This window comes from Phoxinus phoxinus (assembly GCF_949152265.1).
Source record: "Phoxinus phoxinus genome assembly, chromosome: 12".
In the NCBI taxonomy this organism is placed as follows: domain Eukaryota; kingdom Metazoa; phylum Chordata; class Actinopteri; order Cypriniformes; family Leuciscidae; genus Phoxinus; species Phoxinus phoxinus.
The window spans coordinates 6,356,577-6,374,637 of NC_136887.1; the positions used below are offsets into that span (position 1 = coordinate 6,356,577).

Below are 18,061 nucleotides of genomic sequence, written 5' to 3' on the forward strand. Positions count from 1 at the left end.
AAAGCCCAAAGGCTTGTTTCCATTGTGGTCCTTAAGATGGAAGATGAGTAACAGTACATGGACTAACAACATTGAGGACAATGAAGAAATAGGTGTATTAACAAATAAAACAGATTAAAACACAATAAAAAGAACGAAACAAGGGCTAAATTCCCAGATAGACAAGTAGACACACAAGCAGACTATACAATATTCCTACTAATTCAGGGATTTCTATTTCTATTTCCTTTATTATTATTTTTTATTGGTTTAATAACCTTTTTTTTTATTGAAGATTTAAAATGGTAATAGGAAGTACTCAACAGTTTAAGGTTTAAGGGTAAACCATTCCACAAGACCGCTGCAGAGTATAGGAAAGAGTACTTTCCCACACAGCTCTTAAAACGGCTGGGCCTATAATCTGTGGAACTCCCCCTGGTAAAGTAGCTGTGTGTATCACTAATTTTTTTAAAGTAATTACATAAATGCTTGGGTGCCAGATTATTTCTTATCTTATAAACCAAACACAGTTTAAGTTGAGAAACCCTCTCCTCTACTCTGAGCCACCCAAGACTGGAGAAATAGCCAGGAAGAAGATGAGTTCTAGGATGTAATTTAAGGATCACTCTGATTAGTTTATTTTGACAGATCTGTAACTTGTCTTTAAGGCCTTTTGTAATGCCTGTGTACCAAGATGTACAGGCATAGTCAAGATAACATTGAACAAGCGCATCGGCCAGGATTTTTAAGGTTTTACTATCTAAGAGTCTGGATATTCTTGCCAGGAACTTAGTCCTTTGGCTTACCTTTGAGATATTTTTTCGGGCCATAAGCTCCCCTGATAGTTTGTTATCTAGTATACAGCCCAAGTAAGTAACTGCTTCCTTGGCTGTAATTTCAACATTACCTACAATTACCCTAAACCCAATAGCCTTTTTCAGTCTATCTCTGGACCCAAAAATAATTGACTCTGTTTTGCCAAGGTGGAGAGACAACTTGTTGTCTGTTAGCCAAACACTGAGGTTAAGGAGTTCTGAACTAAGCAGCCTTTCTACCTCTGATTTGCAAAAAGCAGACAGGTATCAGTGAAATGGGTTTTTCTAAAGCCTGATTGGAAATCAAATAAAAGGTTATGTTCCGCCAAATAACTATCTATTTGCTCATAAATGATCCTTTCCACAATTTTTGATATTGAACACAAGACCGATACAGGGCGGAAATTTCCGGGATCAGATTTGGGCCCCTTTTTATATAAAGGTATCACTCTTGCCACCTTAAATTTACTAGGGAAATGGTTATTTTCAATGGATAGATTTATAAGATAAGTTATGACAGGAGTGATTATTTCAGCAGCATCCTTAAGAAATCTGGCAGGGTGTTGTCAAAACCAGTAGCCTTGGAAGGATTTAGGCTTTTGAGTTTTTTTAGTACCAGCTCCTCTGTTACTTGTTTCAAATAAAAAGTATTTGGCTGGACTCCATTTTCTTCATAAAACTTATGCACCCTCTGTGGATCACTAAAAACACCTGACGCAGATGGAAGCTTCTGCACCAGATTACTTGCAATTGTTGTGAAGAAGCCATTAAAAGTATCTGCCACCACTTTTTTATCATACACTATGGACCCATTAATATCTAGGCCTATTTTACCTTGTTTTTGCTTATGGTTCTCTTTTGTCCCCAAAGGCCTAAGAGTTGCCCACAATTTCTTGGGATCCTTTTTATGCTCCTCAATTTTAGACATAAAAAAATTATTTTTCACCTCATTCACCATTCGCTGAGCCTTATTTCTAAGTACTGTTGTAAAGTTTTCTTTGATCGAAGCAGGGACCAGGAGACAGTTTGGATCAAATGAGTTCAAATGAGAAGTTCTTCTTTATTGAGCACGGCTGCAAGTTCCAAAATCAGTCTAGCTCTAAACAGTTTACATTGTAGTTATATACCTTCTAAGGGGGAGGGACTTCTGGGACTGGAATTTGACTGGAGGAGTTGATTCTATCAAGCGAAAAACCTGTATTGCATCTGGATTGCTCCAGAACCAATCAGCATATAACACTCTATTGTATTGCTAATCCAATCATCTTGATGCTTCAACGTCTGAGCTAGGAATCAGCATAACTATTCACATGCTGATTCTGGCCAGGAACTCCGGTTCCAAGGGCCATCCCAGAGCCATTAAAGACAAAAGGTGAAAGTCTCAATGATCTGACTCATTTACAAGTTGTGCAGGAATCTACTGCTGGAAACTCAATAATCATCATTTATAGCTAAAACAAAATAGATTCTTAAAATGTGTTATCCTTCAGTCCCCCGTTTGAGAGTTCTTGAGAGTGAAAAACTCTCACATAATATACAAATTTAGACACTTAAGTCAATTCTTGTAACTGGTATAAGTTACAGGCACATAGCTTTGGATATGTGTAGTTCTTCTGTAATTGCATGCGGACACAGAAACAAACATGCAATTAGGGTTTGTGAACCTTTCAGTCATCTGGTGGAATTTTGCTGAAAGATCAAGAATGTCTTGTTGGATTTTGTTCAAGTTCTCTGGTGGATCCATCAAACCTTTTAGACGGGATTAAAGCTCCAAAAGTTCCTGACCACCATGGTTGTGCACAAGTGAGTCCCGGAAAGCAGCAATGTTCTTTGTTTGTGGCAGAAGCTGAAGGTGTGTGTGCCATGCAACATTCTTTCCAGCAAACAAGGCGTTCTTGACATATTCATTTGCTCTAAGAATATGTTGTTTCTGGAGTCTACACTTTGCGCGATGTCCATGATGGTTAGTAGTGTGACAATTTAGCAATACACCGAGCTTGTTCTTGTGCAATGGATAAGCTAAATTCTCTGTGACAACAAATGATTCCCTTGATGTTATTCTTCCTGATACATGCACCTAACACCTTCTTGCATTCTTCAATAGACCATACTTTTTCTGGGTGAACACCAAATTTCTTTGTCAAATCCAATCTATCTGTCTCAGTCACTATGGAGTCCATGTGTTCTCCTAACAATGACTTGAACTCACTGTCTGACCACAGAGGGGTAGCTAGTCCACCTTTCTCAGTTGTGGGAACCAGCTTAGCATTCCTTCTAACCATTTTGTGATGTTTCTATGTTACCACACAAACAAACACTTAAACTTCTCTCTACTGTCTTACAAACAGAGGGTACAATCTTATAACCACATGACGCTAATCTTCTCTAGCTTACAAAAGACAGGCCTTCTTTAGGCAAGAGGATACACACAAATCTTAACATGTAACTGTTAAATCTTCCCTGCCTAGCAGAGGATAAACCAAAATATCAGCACATAATGCTAACCTTCTCTGTAAAACAAAGGATAAACAAAATAACTAGCAATTTATGCTAATCTTCCCTGCCTAACAAGAAAGCAGAGGATAACTTTCATCTCTAAAAGACAACTTTAGAGGATAAACTTAGTTAACCAAACCCTGCAGCTGTTTGTTAACTCTTCTCTGACGGCGCAGAGGATACAAATTTGTACTGGTCTTGTAGGTTCTTTTGGATAGAGCAGCACTCACCACAACACTTAGTTGAGAGGTTTCAAGATTCAGTCTGGAACTCAGTCAGTTGAGATCTTTGTTGAGATTCAGTCTGGAAAAGTTAATTCTTTGTTGCTTGAAGTTTTCAATCTGGATTCAGGTGAGGAAGCTGGAACTATATCCGGGTCACGGCACCATCTGTTGTAAAGTTTTCTTTGATCGAAGCAGGGACCAGGAGACAGTTTGGATCACGTTCAAATTAGAAGTTCTTCTTTATTGAGCACGGCTGCAAGTTCCAAAATCAGTCTAGCTCTAAACAGTTTACATTGTAGTTATATACCTTCTAAGGGGGAGGGACTTCTGGGACTGGAATTTGACTGGAGGAATTGATTCTATCAAGTGAAAAAACCTGTATTGCATCTGGATTCCTCCAGAACCAATCAGCATATAACACTCTATTGTATTGCTAATCCAATCATCTTGATGCTTCAACGTCTGAGCTAGGAATCAGCATAACTATTCACATGCTGATTCTGGCCAGGAACTCCGGTTCCAAGGGCCATCCCAGAGCCATTAAAGACAAAAGGTGAAAGTCTCAATGATCTGACTCATTTACAAGTTATGCAGGAATCTACTGCTGGAAACTCAATAATCATAATTTATACCTAAAACAAAATAGATTCTTAAAATTAGTTATCCTTTAGTACTTTATATTCTTTAAAAAGAATAGGCAGTTTGGTTCTTTTAAACTTACTTAAAATTTTATCCCTTAAGTAAATGGTGTCCAAAATATAATTATTTATCCAAGGCTGAGATCTTTGTTTAATCCTGTTCTCTTTTAATGGGGCTATCTTATCAAGTATTTTTTTCAAGAACATAGATTGAAAGCTATCCCATGCTAAATCAACATCACCTATATTGGTAATTTCCATCCAGTTAATATCATTAAGCATGTCCTGAAAGTTATTAATATTATACCCTTTTAAACTTCTGCTCTTTACAGATTTGTGACATTTAATCTGAGCCCTCTTAACTTTCCTGGTACAATAGGTTAAAAATGGTCACTAATTCCATGCACAATGACCCCACTTTGTAGGATTTTACTTGTGTCAGATACAATGATGTGGTCAATAGCAGTTTGGCTATGCTCAGTTATTCTGGTTGGAACACTAATTAATTGGGTTAGACCATGCATTTTCAGAAAATCACAAAAGCCATTGTATAATGGACCTTCTGTATTCAAAACATCAATATTATTATCTGCCATTAAGATGACTTCCTGGTTTAAACAATCATGACAGCCTGCACTAACACATTCCAAGGTTTGGATGAAGTAATTTTGATTTGGAGGTCTATAAACAACACCACACAAAATTGGTTTGCTTTTTGGAAGTAAAATATCAATCCACACAGCTTCAAAATTTACATTGTCCAGGTCCTGTCTTAGATTGAAATCAATATCAGACCTCACAAATATGCAAACCCCACCCCCTTGTCTGTTCCGGTCTTTACGAACGATAACAAAGTTTTCAATTTCAACTTTGGAGTCAGTAATATAAGAATCTAACCATGTTTCTGAAAAACATAGTATACTTGCCTTGATTTTCCTAGCCAGCTCACGTACCTCCGTGATCTTTGGCAGTAAGCTGTGAATGTTTAAATGAAAACAATGCAAGCCCTTCGATGCAAAAACGGATATTTGTTCCTCAGTGAAGACCAAGTTGTTACTTCTCACGGTAATGGCCTTCGGCAGCGATTTTGTAGCCGATACTATTGGTGTCTCCAGACAAACACAGTGCGTGTCCGCCTCATCACCTCCCCCGGGTAACAGTCCCGTCAGTGTTGCATGTCCTCTAGGCGCCAGAGACTCCGCTGACCGCAGCCATCCCGTCCTCGTCTCCTCCAGCGCCTGGTGTCTACTGGCGTTGGGTATTGCAGCCTCAGCAGCACACTCCAGCCGCATACTCGTCCGCCTCCGCACCCGGTATCCGCTGGCTCTTGAGTTTACAGCCGCGTTCACACTTGGCATTAGGGCTGAACGATTTTGGAAAATAATCTAATTGCGATTATTTTTACCAATATTGCGATTGCGATTATTTTTTAAGCTCTTTATCTTTTATATTATTCAACAAACACAAGCAATAAATAATTGTAAAATATGGATGGGAATCTTTAGGCACCTCATGAGCCGATCAACTTTTTTTATTTATCAATTAATCTTATTAATAAAACTTTAAATATTTATTTAATTACATATGTAATTATAAATAGGCTACTTTTAAAAATAATTACACATTAAAAAAAAAAAATTAATACAATCACATGTTAAGAATTTTAAATAGGCTATATAAGCGAATAGCTTCAAAACATAAAAGCTATCAATTACAAAAAGGGGAAAAAACATTACAAGCAATAACCAAAGAGTGCTTTCAGTATTTAAGAGTAGTCTGAATGTTTTCCATTCAAGAGCTGTGATTAAGTGATTTTTCTTTCTCAGTTTAGATAAGATAAGCTGCTTCACACTTATGTACAGATATCTTTTGAAATATAAGATGTGGTTTGTCCTGTCTGTTTAATATCTTAAGACATAACTGACTGTTTACATTAATTTCGCGTCATAAACGCATTTTGAGATGCAAGTACATTTAACCACGTAGACAGTCGCTCACAGCCGCATGTGAGAGCGCTCTTCACAAAGCGGGCGTGAGTATTTGAAATTGAAAGCAGCTTCTGTCGATGGTTTTCATATTTTTATTTTTAATATATAAGCCAACTGCATTCCAAAATACATATGATGCCTTTATAGAGCATTTGTAAGGAAAATACCGGCGGGCGAGACAGCGCACTACTAGAGTAACATCAAGCGCGCGTATTTCACAGCGAGTGCCATATGATCTTCTAGTCAGTGCAATGAAGCCCGCAAATGTCCAATTCGCTTCAACTTTTCCGAACTGTAGACTATGAAAGACTATTTTTCGGAAGGTTCGAATGTGTGTGTGTGACAGAGGAATTAGAAGCAAGCAGAATATTGTGTATAAAGCACACGCAGCGTCATCACGCATCTGTGTTTAAAACTATAAGCTCAGACTCGATTCTGAAATTATCTGAATCCATACAGAATCGTTGAAGAGAATGTATAACACAATCAAATAAATTAAACAAACTGTTCTTTCCTGTAGCCTATGCCAGGCCTGTATGCGTAGCGTGCCAAGTTGATGCTTCATCTGCAGTGCAGACTGCTTTACTATCGCGTGTCACGTGACCAGAGTGTAATCGCTGCTTCTGCGATTACAAAATCGCGTTTCATCATATCGCGATATTATCGCAAATGCAATTAATCGTTCAGCCCTACTTGGCATTTCCCGCTGCTTCTGCTGCAGCTGCCAGTGTCCGCTAGCCGCATCGCAAACCATATTGGACGGTGCAACATCCAGTAGACCTAAAGACATCCTGTTCACCACGTCTACGTTCTCGACTGTGGCAAGTTGTAGGTGGCTGATCGCTTCCTCTGTTTGTGCCTTTGTTGGAAGGTTTCCTCTGAGTGCAGTCTTTGGACCAGGGCATTGGTGTATATCGCCAGATAGCAATAAGTAGAGCACGACTATCAAACCGTTGTTATTTTGGCGTTTGCTCACGGCCCGGGTTTTTCGTTTTTGCCCAGTGTGTGGAGACTTAGCCCAAACGCAAGTATGAATCACACCCCTTCCAAAGCCGAAATGTTTGTAACCTGTGCCCGTTGTTTTTGAACTTTTACTGATATGGATTTCAACTCCTTGACATTGGGAGGAAATATTTTTCCTATTCAGATTAACTTCAATGCTATCAGTTGGATTTACACGAAGGCTTGATAATAAACCAAACAGTAAGAGAGCTGCAAGCACACCTGTCTCACCCGCCGCCATTTTTATGGTACATCATTACCATATTGTACCAATACCATATTATTCATATTGTAACTGTTGTAGATTGACATTGATGATGAAGTCAGGGAAGAAATTCAAAGGGCAACAAGCAGAAGGTGTTCATGTTCCTGAGTTGGATTTACCTTGAAGCTTGACCGAAGAAGAGCTGGCAACACTACCAAACCCGGATGTACCTTTCTCGCAAGCATTATCTGTCTACATGGAAACAGTTCTTGCTGTTAAACAAATGCTTGATGAATCATAGTCTTCTTTTAAAGGTTTAAAAAACTTTAGGCATAGATTTTGAATATATGCATATCAGACAGACCTATCGTATTGTTGATCAGAAATCAGACACAGTAATATCAGAAAAAGCATTTAATTTCATTTTTTTATGCATAACACGCTGTTAACTACATTAACTATCATCACTGAGCAATAAAACAGCGAAACTGTAACATTTCATGTTGTTAAATAAAACATCCCTGAACGATAAAATGGCCTTACAACTGTAACATTTCATTGTCAAAAATACAACCATAGTATTTTCAAACAACAATGTATTTAAACTCAACCCTTATGAAATTTACTCACCCTTATGCCATCCTAAGTGTACGATATCTTACTTTCTTCAGCCAAACACAAATGGAGTAATAATATGTACAATTCTGTTCATAGCTTTGTAATGACACTGTTGATCACAATTCAATATGAAATGCTAGGATTTTGTTAAATGTTTCTCCACTAGTGTTTGGCTGAGGAAATGAAGATGTTGTACAACTAGGATGGAATGAAGGTGAGTAAATTATGGGGTAAATTTAATTTATGGTTTATCAATTTATTTAAAGGGATGGTCCGGAGTAAAATCAACCTAGGATCCCTTTGTACATCCCTTTAATGCTCATGTGTTGCACTACGCTACACCAAATGTTGGTGCCCACAGTATGCCGTTGCTCATGTTTGTTTTGAAAGACTCGTAATTATAATGGATGGGTAATTTTAAAACAATGTTGCATGTGTTTGCCTCTGGAAATATTTTCTCTGGTGCGTTGTGCAGAAATTCGATTTGGGGCTGCTGCAGAAAGCCATGGGGTGGAATGACTGAAGACCCTGAAGCAAACTCCAGCACATTCTCCAATGTCAGTGGTGCACATTCTTCATCTGTAACACATGTAGATATTCAGTCTAACAACTGTACTGTTAGTGCCATTCCAAACAAGTACAAGGTGGGTATTTCCTCTTTAAATAATTGTATATATAAAAATAACTGTAAATAAAGTATGCAATCATTCATTCACCATCAGTGGTTGTCACATATCATTTTTCACATATCTGTACTTAAGTAGAATCAATAGTGCATACTTTCATTGTTACTTTTTGCAACAATTATTATACTTTCTACTCCAGTATATTTGTAAAATGTCAAAAATATTTGTAAATACCTTCAACATCTATGATCCAGTCTTTCCAGAAGCACAAGGTCCTGGTCTCTAGCTCTCTCTTATAGCTGTCATGATCTGAAAGGTTTGCTTCAAAAAGTGATGTCAGGTCTGAAGATCTCAGGTTTCTTTTGTCTTCAACAAATATGATGTGAAACAGATCTGTGTGTGTCTGCATTTCTTGAAGAAGTCCAAGGGTGTTAAAACCATCAACAAACCTGTAAAAAACATGTAGAATTTACAAAGAACAAAGTATGACAACTATTTCAACAAACAAGAAAGTTTATGATACTACGTACTGTTGCAGTGCAACATTGCATCTCCCATCAACATAATACTCCACAGCTGACTGTACCAGCATGTCCCGCTGCTTAAGAGTACTAATGGATCTAAAGGCTCCAATTATGGACAGGCAATCTTTTGCCATTTCAATGGCAGCTTTGGCTTCTGGAACAGTTTCAGCTTCTTTTATCAAAATTTTTTTTTAAATACAAACAGTCATGCTACAGCTACAATACAAAAACACTATTAATAGGGGTACTATTACTGCATAACTTAATTTTGCCCGCTGCAGTTTAAGAAAAATACTTATGTCACGGGGTGACGAAAGGGAAGCGGAACTAAGTCCCGCTGGAATTGTGTTCCCCCCCGGGACGGTGTTGCGGTAACACCGGTTAATTTCCGGGTTGCGCATGATGTCACCATAACAACGCTAATGACGGATTGACATCTGGTGCGGAGAGTTAGATGTTGGGATCTGCGCGAGGATTATGGAGGCGGAGTAACCATATAAAAAGGAAGTTCAGAGACCAGGAAGTTGGTGATTCCCACTGGTTGTTCGTTCTCCTGGTCGTTCTTCCTGGTTGTCCTTTTTTTCGGATATGTTCCCCTGAGAGAAGTGGATCCCTTTGACGGTTGGGCTGGCGTGCAAAGGTATCTGAGGATTATTGTGGGGTTTGGCCGTTCGGCTGTGCGACAGATATAACAGCGATCGAGTGGAGATACGGAGGACGGAAAGAGAGTGAGTTACGAGAACCAAGTGCAGACCAAGCCGTGCCATCATCATCCGAGGGAAGATAAGTAATATGATTGTGGAATTTGATTGAATGTATGTACTGTACCTGCACTGAGATTGACATAACGTTGTGGAGTGGATTGTTCACGAGGGTTGTATCACCGGAGAGTGTGTGGATTAAGGGCTCAGTTGAACTCCCGTCTTCTCCTTCGAGTGTGGGCAGGAAACGCTTGGTCCCCGGGTCAGTAAAGAGGCATTCGCACTTCCTCGCGATTGGGTGGGACTCGATCCAGCCTGACAGTGGACGGAGCAATCGTTGGGTGAGTGCTGGCTCTATTTACACTAAGAGTGGATATGCAGTGCCTGAAGTGGTGTGTTTACACCAGAAATTGCTTGAAGTGAAGTTACAGGGTGTGGGGAATATATACAGAGTTAATGCCTTACGCTCACCATCTCGAAAGCCCACCACCGTCACCGTAACAAAACAACCCAGGCGTTCAGTGCGAAGATTCTCCCTACCTGCTGGAAGATCGTGTGTACATGTATTAACTTACTCTGCTGTGTAGATTGAAGGATCCTCCTGGTCAAGCGCTGTATGTGATGTCGCCGTGAGAGAGTCGGACATCAGAGTTATTCTTTTCTTCGTCTGGATCGAAGCATCTCCCAGCCGTAAGCCCCATCACTCGTTCAAAGAACATATACCTGTTGTTGAATTACTTACCCTGCTGTGCAGATTGAAGGATCCTCCTGGCCAAGCGCCGTATCTGATGTCGCTGTGAAGAGAGGTGGACACCAGAGTTATTTCTTTCCTCGTCTGGACCGAAGTAAGCCCCATCACTCATTCCAAGAACATATACCTGTTGTTGAACTACTTACTCTGCTGTGCAGATTGAAGGATCCTCCTGGCCAACGCCGTATGTGATGTCGCTGTGAAGAGAGGTGGACACCAGAGTTATTCCTTTCCTTGTCTGGACCGAAGCATCTTCCAGCCGTAAGCCCCATCACTCATTTCAAGAACATATACCTGTTGTTGAACTACTTACTCTGCTGTGCAGATTGAAGGATCCTCCTGGCCAACGCCGTATGTGATGTCGCTGTGAAGAGAGGTGGACATAAGAAATATTCCTTGCATCGTCTTGACTAAAGCAGTTACAAGTTCTACTTACCAGGATACTCCCCCACTCAGTGGACGGGTGGCCGACTCCTCTTCTCCCTTACCGGCCACGCACAGGCACAAGCTGCCGAAGAGAACTCCACGCCCTCCCGGCGCCCGCGGTCCGATCCCGTTCTGGTTGGGAGACACAGAGTTAGCATTGAGACTTTTAATTGATTTTAACAAAATAAACCTTGTCAACTTTTACTCTCTCGTCTGTCTGGTTTTCCTGGTGCGCTCCTCGAGGTGGTCCTGGGTTTCAGGGGTGGGTGCAGTCTGGCTTGACCCCCCCGACCTGTGACTTACTTTGCAAAGCATTTCTTTAAAGGTCTCATCATCTACTTCATCCAAGGTTGCAGGACCGCTGGGTTTACCACAAACCTGGAGAGAGAGCTTTTCTGAAAATAAATGTGGCCCCATTCCTCCATGAATTATACAAACTGATATCATTTGAGATATCTGCCTGTAGAGACCTTTATGCAAAGCTGTAAAGAAATTACCAAAATATTTTAATTAACTACAATGACTTAATGTTATGAAATAATTTAAAATAAGACCTTTGGTTTAAATGCTTACCTTCACTGTCAAGCCGCAACCTCTTACTATTTTCAGGGCCCGCAAATATGCTAGACTGTTGGACAGCCTTAAGGAGCAATCTGAGGTACTCTCTAGTTGGACCACCACCGTCCACAGCCCCCTCTGCTTCTTTTGTATCATCAACAAAAATGACATCCAGTCTTGCTCCGAGGTTAAATCTTCGCCGACTAAAAGCCTGAACAGTGCTTCTTAGTATGTTGTGGGTATTGCCTTTGTAATCCCTTACAACATTGATCTGATTACTGGTGGGACTATCATCTATCTTGGCTGAAAGGCGACTCAGTATTGTTTGGAGGTCGGTCCTGGAAAATAATATTATTATGAATGCAAATGATAAATGATGACATAATATATCAAATGGGATACAGGTAGAGGTGACTATGGGTTAACTGAAACCATAACACTTTAATTCTCACTTATGGACAGTCTTTTCCTGGTCTGATCGAGGGGAGAACGATGTCAGATGTTCATTAGAGGTGCTAGGTTGATCCAATAGGCTGACAGTCCCAGAATAATTATAATCTTTATCATGGTTGTCATTGTCATCAGGTGTAAGAATGGTCTGCATAAATTGATGAATTACATTAAACAGTAAATGACAAGCTAAGAAAAAAAAAGAAAAAAAGTATAACATTTTGTAAATCTACCTCTGCATCTTCGGAAGAAATCCACTGGACAAAAAGTGTGGTTGGCCCTCTGATATTTCTTTCAAAAATGGTTCCACATAGGTCATTTCTAAGTGGTGGTGATAAGGCTTCCTGAATATGGAACCATTCTGTAGCATCCTCTACCTCTCCAACAAAGTCAAACAGTGCCTATACATTTTGATTATTTCACATTTAAACAGATTAGACTTTGCACACCAAAAAAAAAAAATATATATATATAAAATAAAATAAAAACCTTACCTACCTTAATTGATTCCCTTAAAATAAATGTCCTGGTCCTCATTAAGCCACTCGGATATTTTACTTTTAGTGGCACACCATGAGCAAGTTCAGGTAAACTCGCCATTCACGCTCGTCTCTCATCTATAGCCTAAAATAATGTAGGTAAGTTTCTGAATCAAACTGTTATAACAAAACAAAATACAACAATCTTTTTTATAGTAACAAACTGGCAACTGCCCACATAACTTTGAAAGAACAGATATTAATTTACAGAGGCGCTACAGGATCTTCACCATCCTGTCTACATTTATATAAATGTATAGTCTCTCCCAATTTCTGTGGTCTAGGTGTGCCTTGTAGCACTGTCACAACACGTAATAAAATCAATTACCAGGACTTTTACTCCCTTTCTCTCAATGCCTAAATTATCTTTAAAATAAATATCCAAAGACTATTTTCTCTATGGTGATGCTTTTGTAGAATTATTCAGCTTGTAATTTGCTTTAGGTTATCTGCTAAGCATCTACTATGTAAATACACATAAGTTATTACAAATAAATATGTAATATGTCTTAAAAAGGCAGCAACATCCTGATTTCCTTTACTTAGACTTACCTTTCTGCGTCTATTCTCAAATGCTTCACTATTCATCTTCTGAAGTTCCTGAAACAAATTCAGACACTGTGTAATCTTTCTGTCTGCATTACAATGCAATATCATCAGGGGATGCCTGTTATAAAGTTTACCCTACATACTTTGGCTTGATCTGCTATCAAAGACTGATTATATTCCTCATCCTGCTCCTCACGCATCCTCCGCCATTCACTTAAAGATTCCTGACAAAAATATTAAAAACACTCCTAAAAGCATCTACCATAAAACCTGGACCACATAAATGTGGATGATGCACAAGACCACTCTCTTCTTCAGTTTGATTATAAAATTATATACAAAAAGTAGCAAAATGTTTTTAGAAAAAATAAGAAGTGTTTTGAAATGCTAATATTGTGAACCTACAAACTGAATTTATGGCAGAAGAAAATGTTTGATGGTAAGACAAGCTCTTAGCAATGCAAACTTGAAGTTTACCATGTCTGTTTTTTCCTCTGTTAAATCGATGAACAGTTGGTCAGTATTTTCCTCAGGGGGTGACTGGTTGATGAATGAATCACTGTCTGAAGAATGTGCCTTTAGGTGTTCGTTCTCTAATGTTGGTAGCAGGTGATTGGAACATTCAGTCCTTGGCCTTCAAAAACATTAAATTAAAATTTGTTTACCTAATAAGAAACTGAATATTAAATCGACCAGTCAATGTTTTCCATACCTGCAGCTCTCAATGTGAAGCTTAAGTTCATTGAAATTTAACTTTTTTTCACAGGTAAGACATCTCTCCATTGGCCCAAGCATGGGAGATGTACAGACAACCTTAAAAAATTCAAAAGCAATCTCAGAATTTTAGATAACAAATTCAGTTGTCTAAAATGTAATAAGCACATATTAATTGAAGTTACTTACAGAACTGGACAGTTCTATGTCTTTTTGCATAGGACGTATGTAGATGACAGCATGTCCCATATTTTGCTTTAGAGTCTTAATTGTGTATCCTGTGTTTGGGGAAGACAATACCACCAGATTCCTAGATCGGGTCATGCCTGATGTTTTTTAAATCTCAAATCCCCCACAGTTACCAAGTTTTGGATATGTTGTTAGAATGTAGTCTTTGAAATCTTCTGCATTATTTTCATCACCTGTAAAAAAGAAAGAATTTTAGAAGCAAAACTTTTGTTTATAAACAAAAACGTACACAATACCCACCAAGAAATGTAACTTTTTTCTCTCCTAGTCCTGCAGCTTCCAGTTCCTCCCTTTCAAATTTAGTTGGTGTAACACTTTGTGTCATGCTACTTAAGCAGCAGAAAACTCTTGTGAAGCTACTGCGATGTCTTGCAGAACGACTACGACGACTTAAAGGTCTCCTGCTGGCTTCTGCTCCATAGCTTGCGAAAAGTCTATTTACTTCAACTGTAAATTTGAAAACAATGTCAATGTAAACTTAACCCATAACAATTACATTTTAAAAATGCTATGTTTAATGTGCATGTGTAGCCCTGAGTGTTTATTGCCCCTTTAAGAGACACAGATAAATATTGCCCCTTTAAATTTTGATTTCGGTAATGGAGTTCTGATAATAAGAATTACGATGGCATTTGATGATAATACTGTTGCGATGTATCTTTAGAAAGTGTTATTGTTGTGAAACTCAGCTTCACCAATAGAGGGCACCCTAAGGGTTACACTAGGCTGAGGATTGGTCGCTGACGCTAGTAGACTGAAAGAGCGCTCAGTATGTAATGAGTGAGTTTGAGTGTACACGCTACAGAGAGTGTTCCCGATCTAACCTGTCTTTTTCATACTTTCAAACAGGTAAGCTGACAAATTAATTCTTTGGTAAATCACAACAGTATTATGTGCTTATAAAACTGTAGTTCTTGCGAGAAATATATTGAGATGTTCAATGTTACGGTGGTTCAGAGTTTTGCACCTAAAATGGCGGACGATCATATTAACAACCATTATAAAAGATCGTAACGTTCTGCATTGAGTGAAAATGAGTAGTTGGTGTCTAAAAATACCATGATTCACACAAAAATGTGAGACAAGTGATAGGTGATGTACTAGGTCGATGTTTAAGAATCTGAAATAGTTGTGTGTAGTGTTAAAGAAATGAAGCTAAAACGCACACGTGTGAATAGGCCTACAATCACCCCACTCACGTGTTAACTTTAGTGAGAGTCATTCCATCAGCCATTAACTGTAAAAAGAGCATTTCATGATGTATTATTAATAAGAAATCAGACTCAGTGTGTTAATGATTTTATTATCCATTTGCTGAAGATGTAATGTTAAACTATAGAAACCGGTATTTGGTTAAAACTGTGATTAAAGTAATTCATAAAGCGCAATAAGAAAAGTTTATACAATTATAAATGCCGGAGTAATGTAGCTATATCCTGAATTGTAATTCTCAATGTTTGAGTATAGAGTTAGTAGCCTACATTACTCGCCTGTATTTATGTTAACAGAGTGTAATGTGCTACTTTAATGTTATTTACTATACTTGCCTCTGCACAGTGTAAGAGTGAGTATTGAACATGTTTAGATTTATTGTTCTAGTGTTAATGGGTTTAGAAAAGGTAACTTTAAGACTAGTGTGATGGTGTGTCCAGTCAGTGTCATGAATATGCATAAATGCTTGCACTTTGAGACATTATTTTTGATACTGTTAAGAAAGCTGACGCTAGTAGAGTGAAAGAGCGCTCAGTATGTAATGAGTGAGTTTGAGTGTACACGCTACAGAGAGTGTTCCCTATCTAACCTGTCTTTTTCATACTTTCAAACAGAAATAAATGTGTTGCACGAAGAAAGAGCACCGCCTCCTTTTTGAAAAGTGCAACATATTTTGGCGAGCCAGCCAGGAGGAGGCGACAAAGTGACCAGCATCATTAAACCCCCCTCCTTCCCAACGAGTCGAGCCTTCAACAAGATGGACGCCAGTCAGATCCTGCGTGATCAAGTGAGTGCAGCTCTGTGGCAGCTTGGGGAAGAGTCTCTCTGGGATGTCTGCAGGTACATGAAATGTGATGGCCTCGACAGTGGAGAGTCCCGCAGCAGGACACGGAGGGTGCTTATCAAGATGGCTGAGTGTGTATTGGATGAGCTTGAGGAGAAACAAGAGAGTGATGAAGTTAAACAGTACTGTGTTGATTTATTAACATTCATTGAAAGACAAAGTAAGGAGTGTCGTCAACCAGATGAAGTGTACCCGTCAGAGAAGCCAGCTCCAAAAGAAGAACAAAAAAAAGTTCTCACCACACAGCTCTCATGTAAAGAAAACAGATTCCCCACTCAAAAGCCGACTAGAGTGATTATGTGAAATTCCAAAAACTGCCCTACCTCAGTGATGTGAGTATATCAGATTAAGAACTTATACAGAAAGTGGATGAGGCGGCCAAAGTCGAAAGTGAGAGACAAGAAAAACGGAAAAGATCCACTGCTGGTAAGATGCCCAAAGTGCAGGAGCTTCAAGCAGATACTCAGGTAAAATCCACACCTGCCCAGAGCCCCTCTAGACTTAAGGAGTCCAACTCAGCAGCAGCTATCACAACAGTAAAGGGGAACGAGACTAAGCCTGACAGCATGAATGCACATCAGATGATGGAAGAACTTTGCAAAGAGATGAAGCAAATGTTTCTGGCTGTAATGGAAGCAAGCCCCCATCCTCCTGAACAAAAGCAGAGAGCGAAAGGCTGCAAGAAATGCAGAGATGAGGGAACAGGTGAGAGCTGTTCGCACTGTTTCAAATGTGGAAAGGAAGGCCACTTCTCTCGCGGATGCAGAGCATCGTCGGGAAACGGGCAGGGACTACGGAGATGGGGCCAGCAGTAGTCCAAGAAACAGCGCCCCAAAATGAGCAGCCACCACCCAGCCCAGTCATTTAACCTATAACAGACCTTGGAAGGAGAGTATCTGGCACCTCATCAGCTGTAAGTGTAGTTAACTATATACCACCTCGATACCAGCCACAGTTAGGAAGCCTTGTAGGAAGCCGATGTATAGTGGACTGTGTCATGGACAATCGCCCAGTTAGAGCCCTGTGGGACACGGGAGCACAGTCCAGCATAGTGAATGACCCCTGGCGACTGGACCACCTTCCCCACACCGTTGTCAAGCCCATCTCAGAGTTGTTGGGGGATGAGACACAGACAGTCTTTGCTGCCAATGACACGCCCATTCCATATATCGGCTGGATTGAAGTCAGTTTCAGATTAGGCAGTGACCCCACCGAGATGAATGAATTACATGTACCAATGCTCGTGTCAAGCGACCCAACAGTTGCCAGTGACCCCATCATCGGCTACAACGTCATTGAGGCCATCATTAACAGAAATGAGGAAAAGACGAAAAGCGAAAGAAAGCAGTTGGCACAGAAAGTGAGTAGAGCCCTTGCGATAACAGTGAAAACTGCTCATCGTGTAGTCAAGTTGATGCGGAACGGTGATTCAGATTCAGAGATTGGTGTAGTTCGTACCGGTGGAAAAAGAGTGCCCTTACCAGCTAACCAAGTCACCACTGTCTATATAAGAACACATGTGAGTTCACGAGCCCAAGGCCAACATATGTTCTTTTCACCTGACTTACTTAATCCTCCCCCAGAAGGCATTATTTACAATGATGTACTGGTGCAGATCCCAGAAAGGAGAGTTCCATACATTCCCATCTCTATGACCAACACGACTGGTCGCACCATCTGTCTGAACCGTCACAGTGTGCCATAACCAGATAACACTCAAGCGAGTAGACCAACCTCATGGGACCCTCCTGTGGATCTCTGCCATCTCTCAGAAGGACAGCAGGAGGCGGTAAGGAGGATGTTGCGGGAGAAATGTGAGGCGTTTTCCTTTGACAGTGACGATGTGGGTTGTATACCATCAATCACGATGCATATCACCCTCCACGATACGAGCCCTGTACAAAAGACCTACATGTCCGTTCCAAAGCCTCTTCACAATGAAGTTAAAGAGTA

General features: G+C 39.8%; 3 protein-coding genes across 5 annotated transcripts in view; all 3 read right to left on the minus strand.

Moving 5' to 3' along the window:
• Nucleotides 1-18,061, minus strand: part of LOC307007844 (E3 ubiquitin-protein ligase TRIM39-like) — an 84,295-nt gene that overhangs the window by 33,695 nt on the left and 32,539 nt on the right. The gene's annotated exons all lie outside the window — the stretch shown is intronic.
• On the minus strand, nt 7,653-12,306 carry LOC307007849 (G2/M phase-specific E3 ubiquitin-protein ligase-like). Of its 3 annotated transcripts, none has more exons than XR_013799697.1 (5): nt 12,235-12,306; nt 12,004-12,149; nt 11,567-11,889; nt 8,826-11,475; nt 7,653-8,544 (listed from the first exon to the last, which is right to left on the minus strand). XR_013799697.1 is itself a non-coding variant. In XM_079630226.1 (3 exons), exons 1-3 carry the CDS (start codon nt 9,181-9,183, stop codon nt 8,297-8,299), a joined length of 525 nt encoding a protein of 174 aa, XP_079486352.1. In that variant the 5' UTR covers nt 9,184-9,229; the 3' UTR covers nt 7,653-8,296. The 3 variants fall into 3 exon arrangements, 1 of the variants encoding a protein (XP_079486352.1); XR_013799698.1 differs by lacking the exon at nt 7,653-8,544 and having other exon boundaries at nt 10,697-10,931; nt 11,004-11,475; XM_079630226.1 differs by lacking the exons at nt 11,567-11,889; nt 12,004-12,149; nt 12,235-12,306 and having other exon boundaries at nt 8,826-9,040; nt 9,122-9,229.
• Nucleotides 12,330-14,377, minus strand: LOC307008007 (uncharacterized protein; the record flags this gene model as incomplete). Its single annotated transcript, XM_079630562.1, has 9 exons — nt 12,330-12,402; nt 12,500-12,625; nt 13,093-13,140; nt 13,233-13,313; nt 13,567-13,723; nt 13,802-13,902; nt 13,993-14,081; nt 14,166-14,225; nt 14,293-14,377. The coding sequence occupies 8 exons, from the start codon at nt 14,375-14,377 to the stop codon at nt 12,602-12,604; spliced, it is 645 nt and encodes a 214-aa protein (XP_079486688.1). The 3' UTR covers nt 12,330-12,402; nt 12,500-12,601.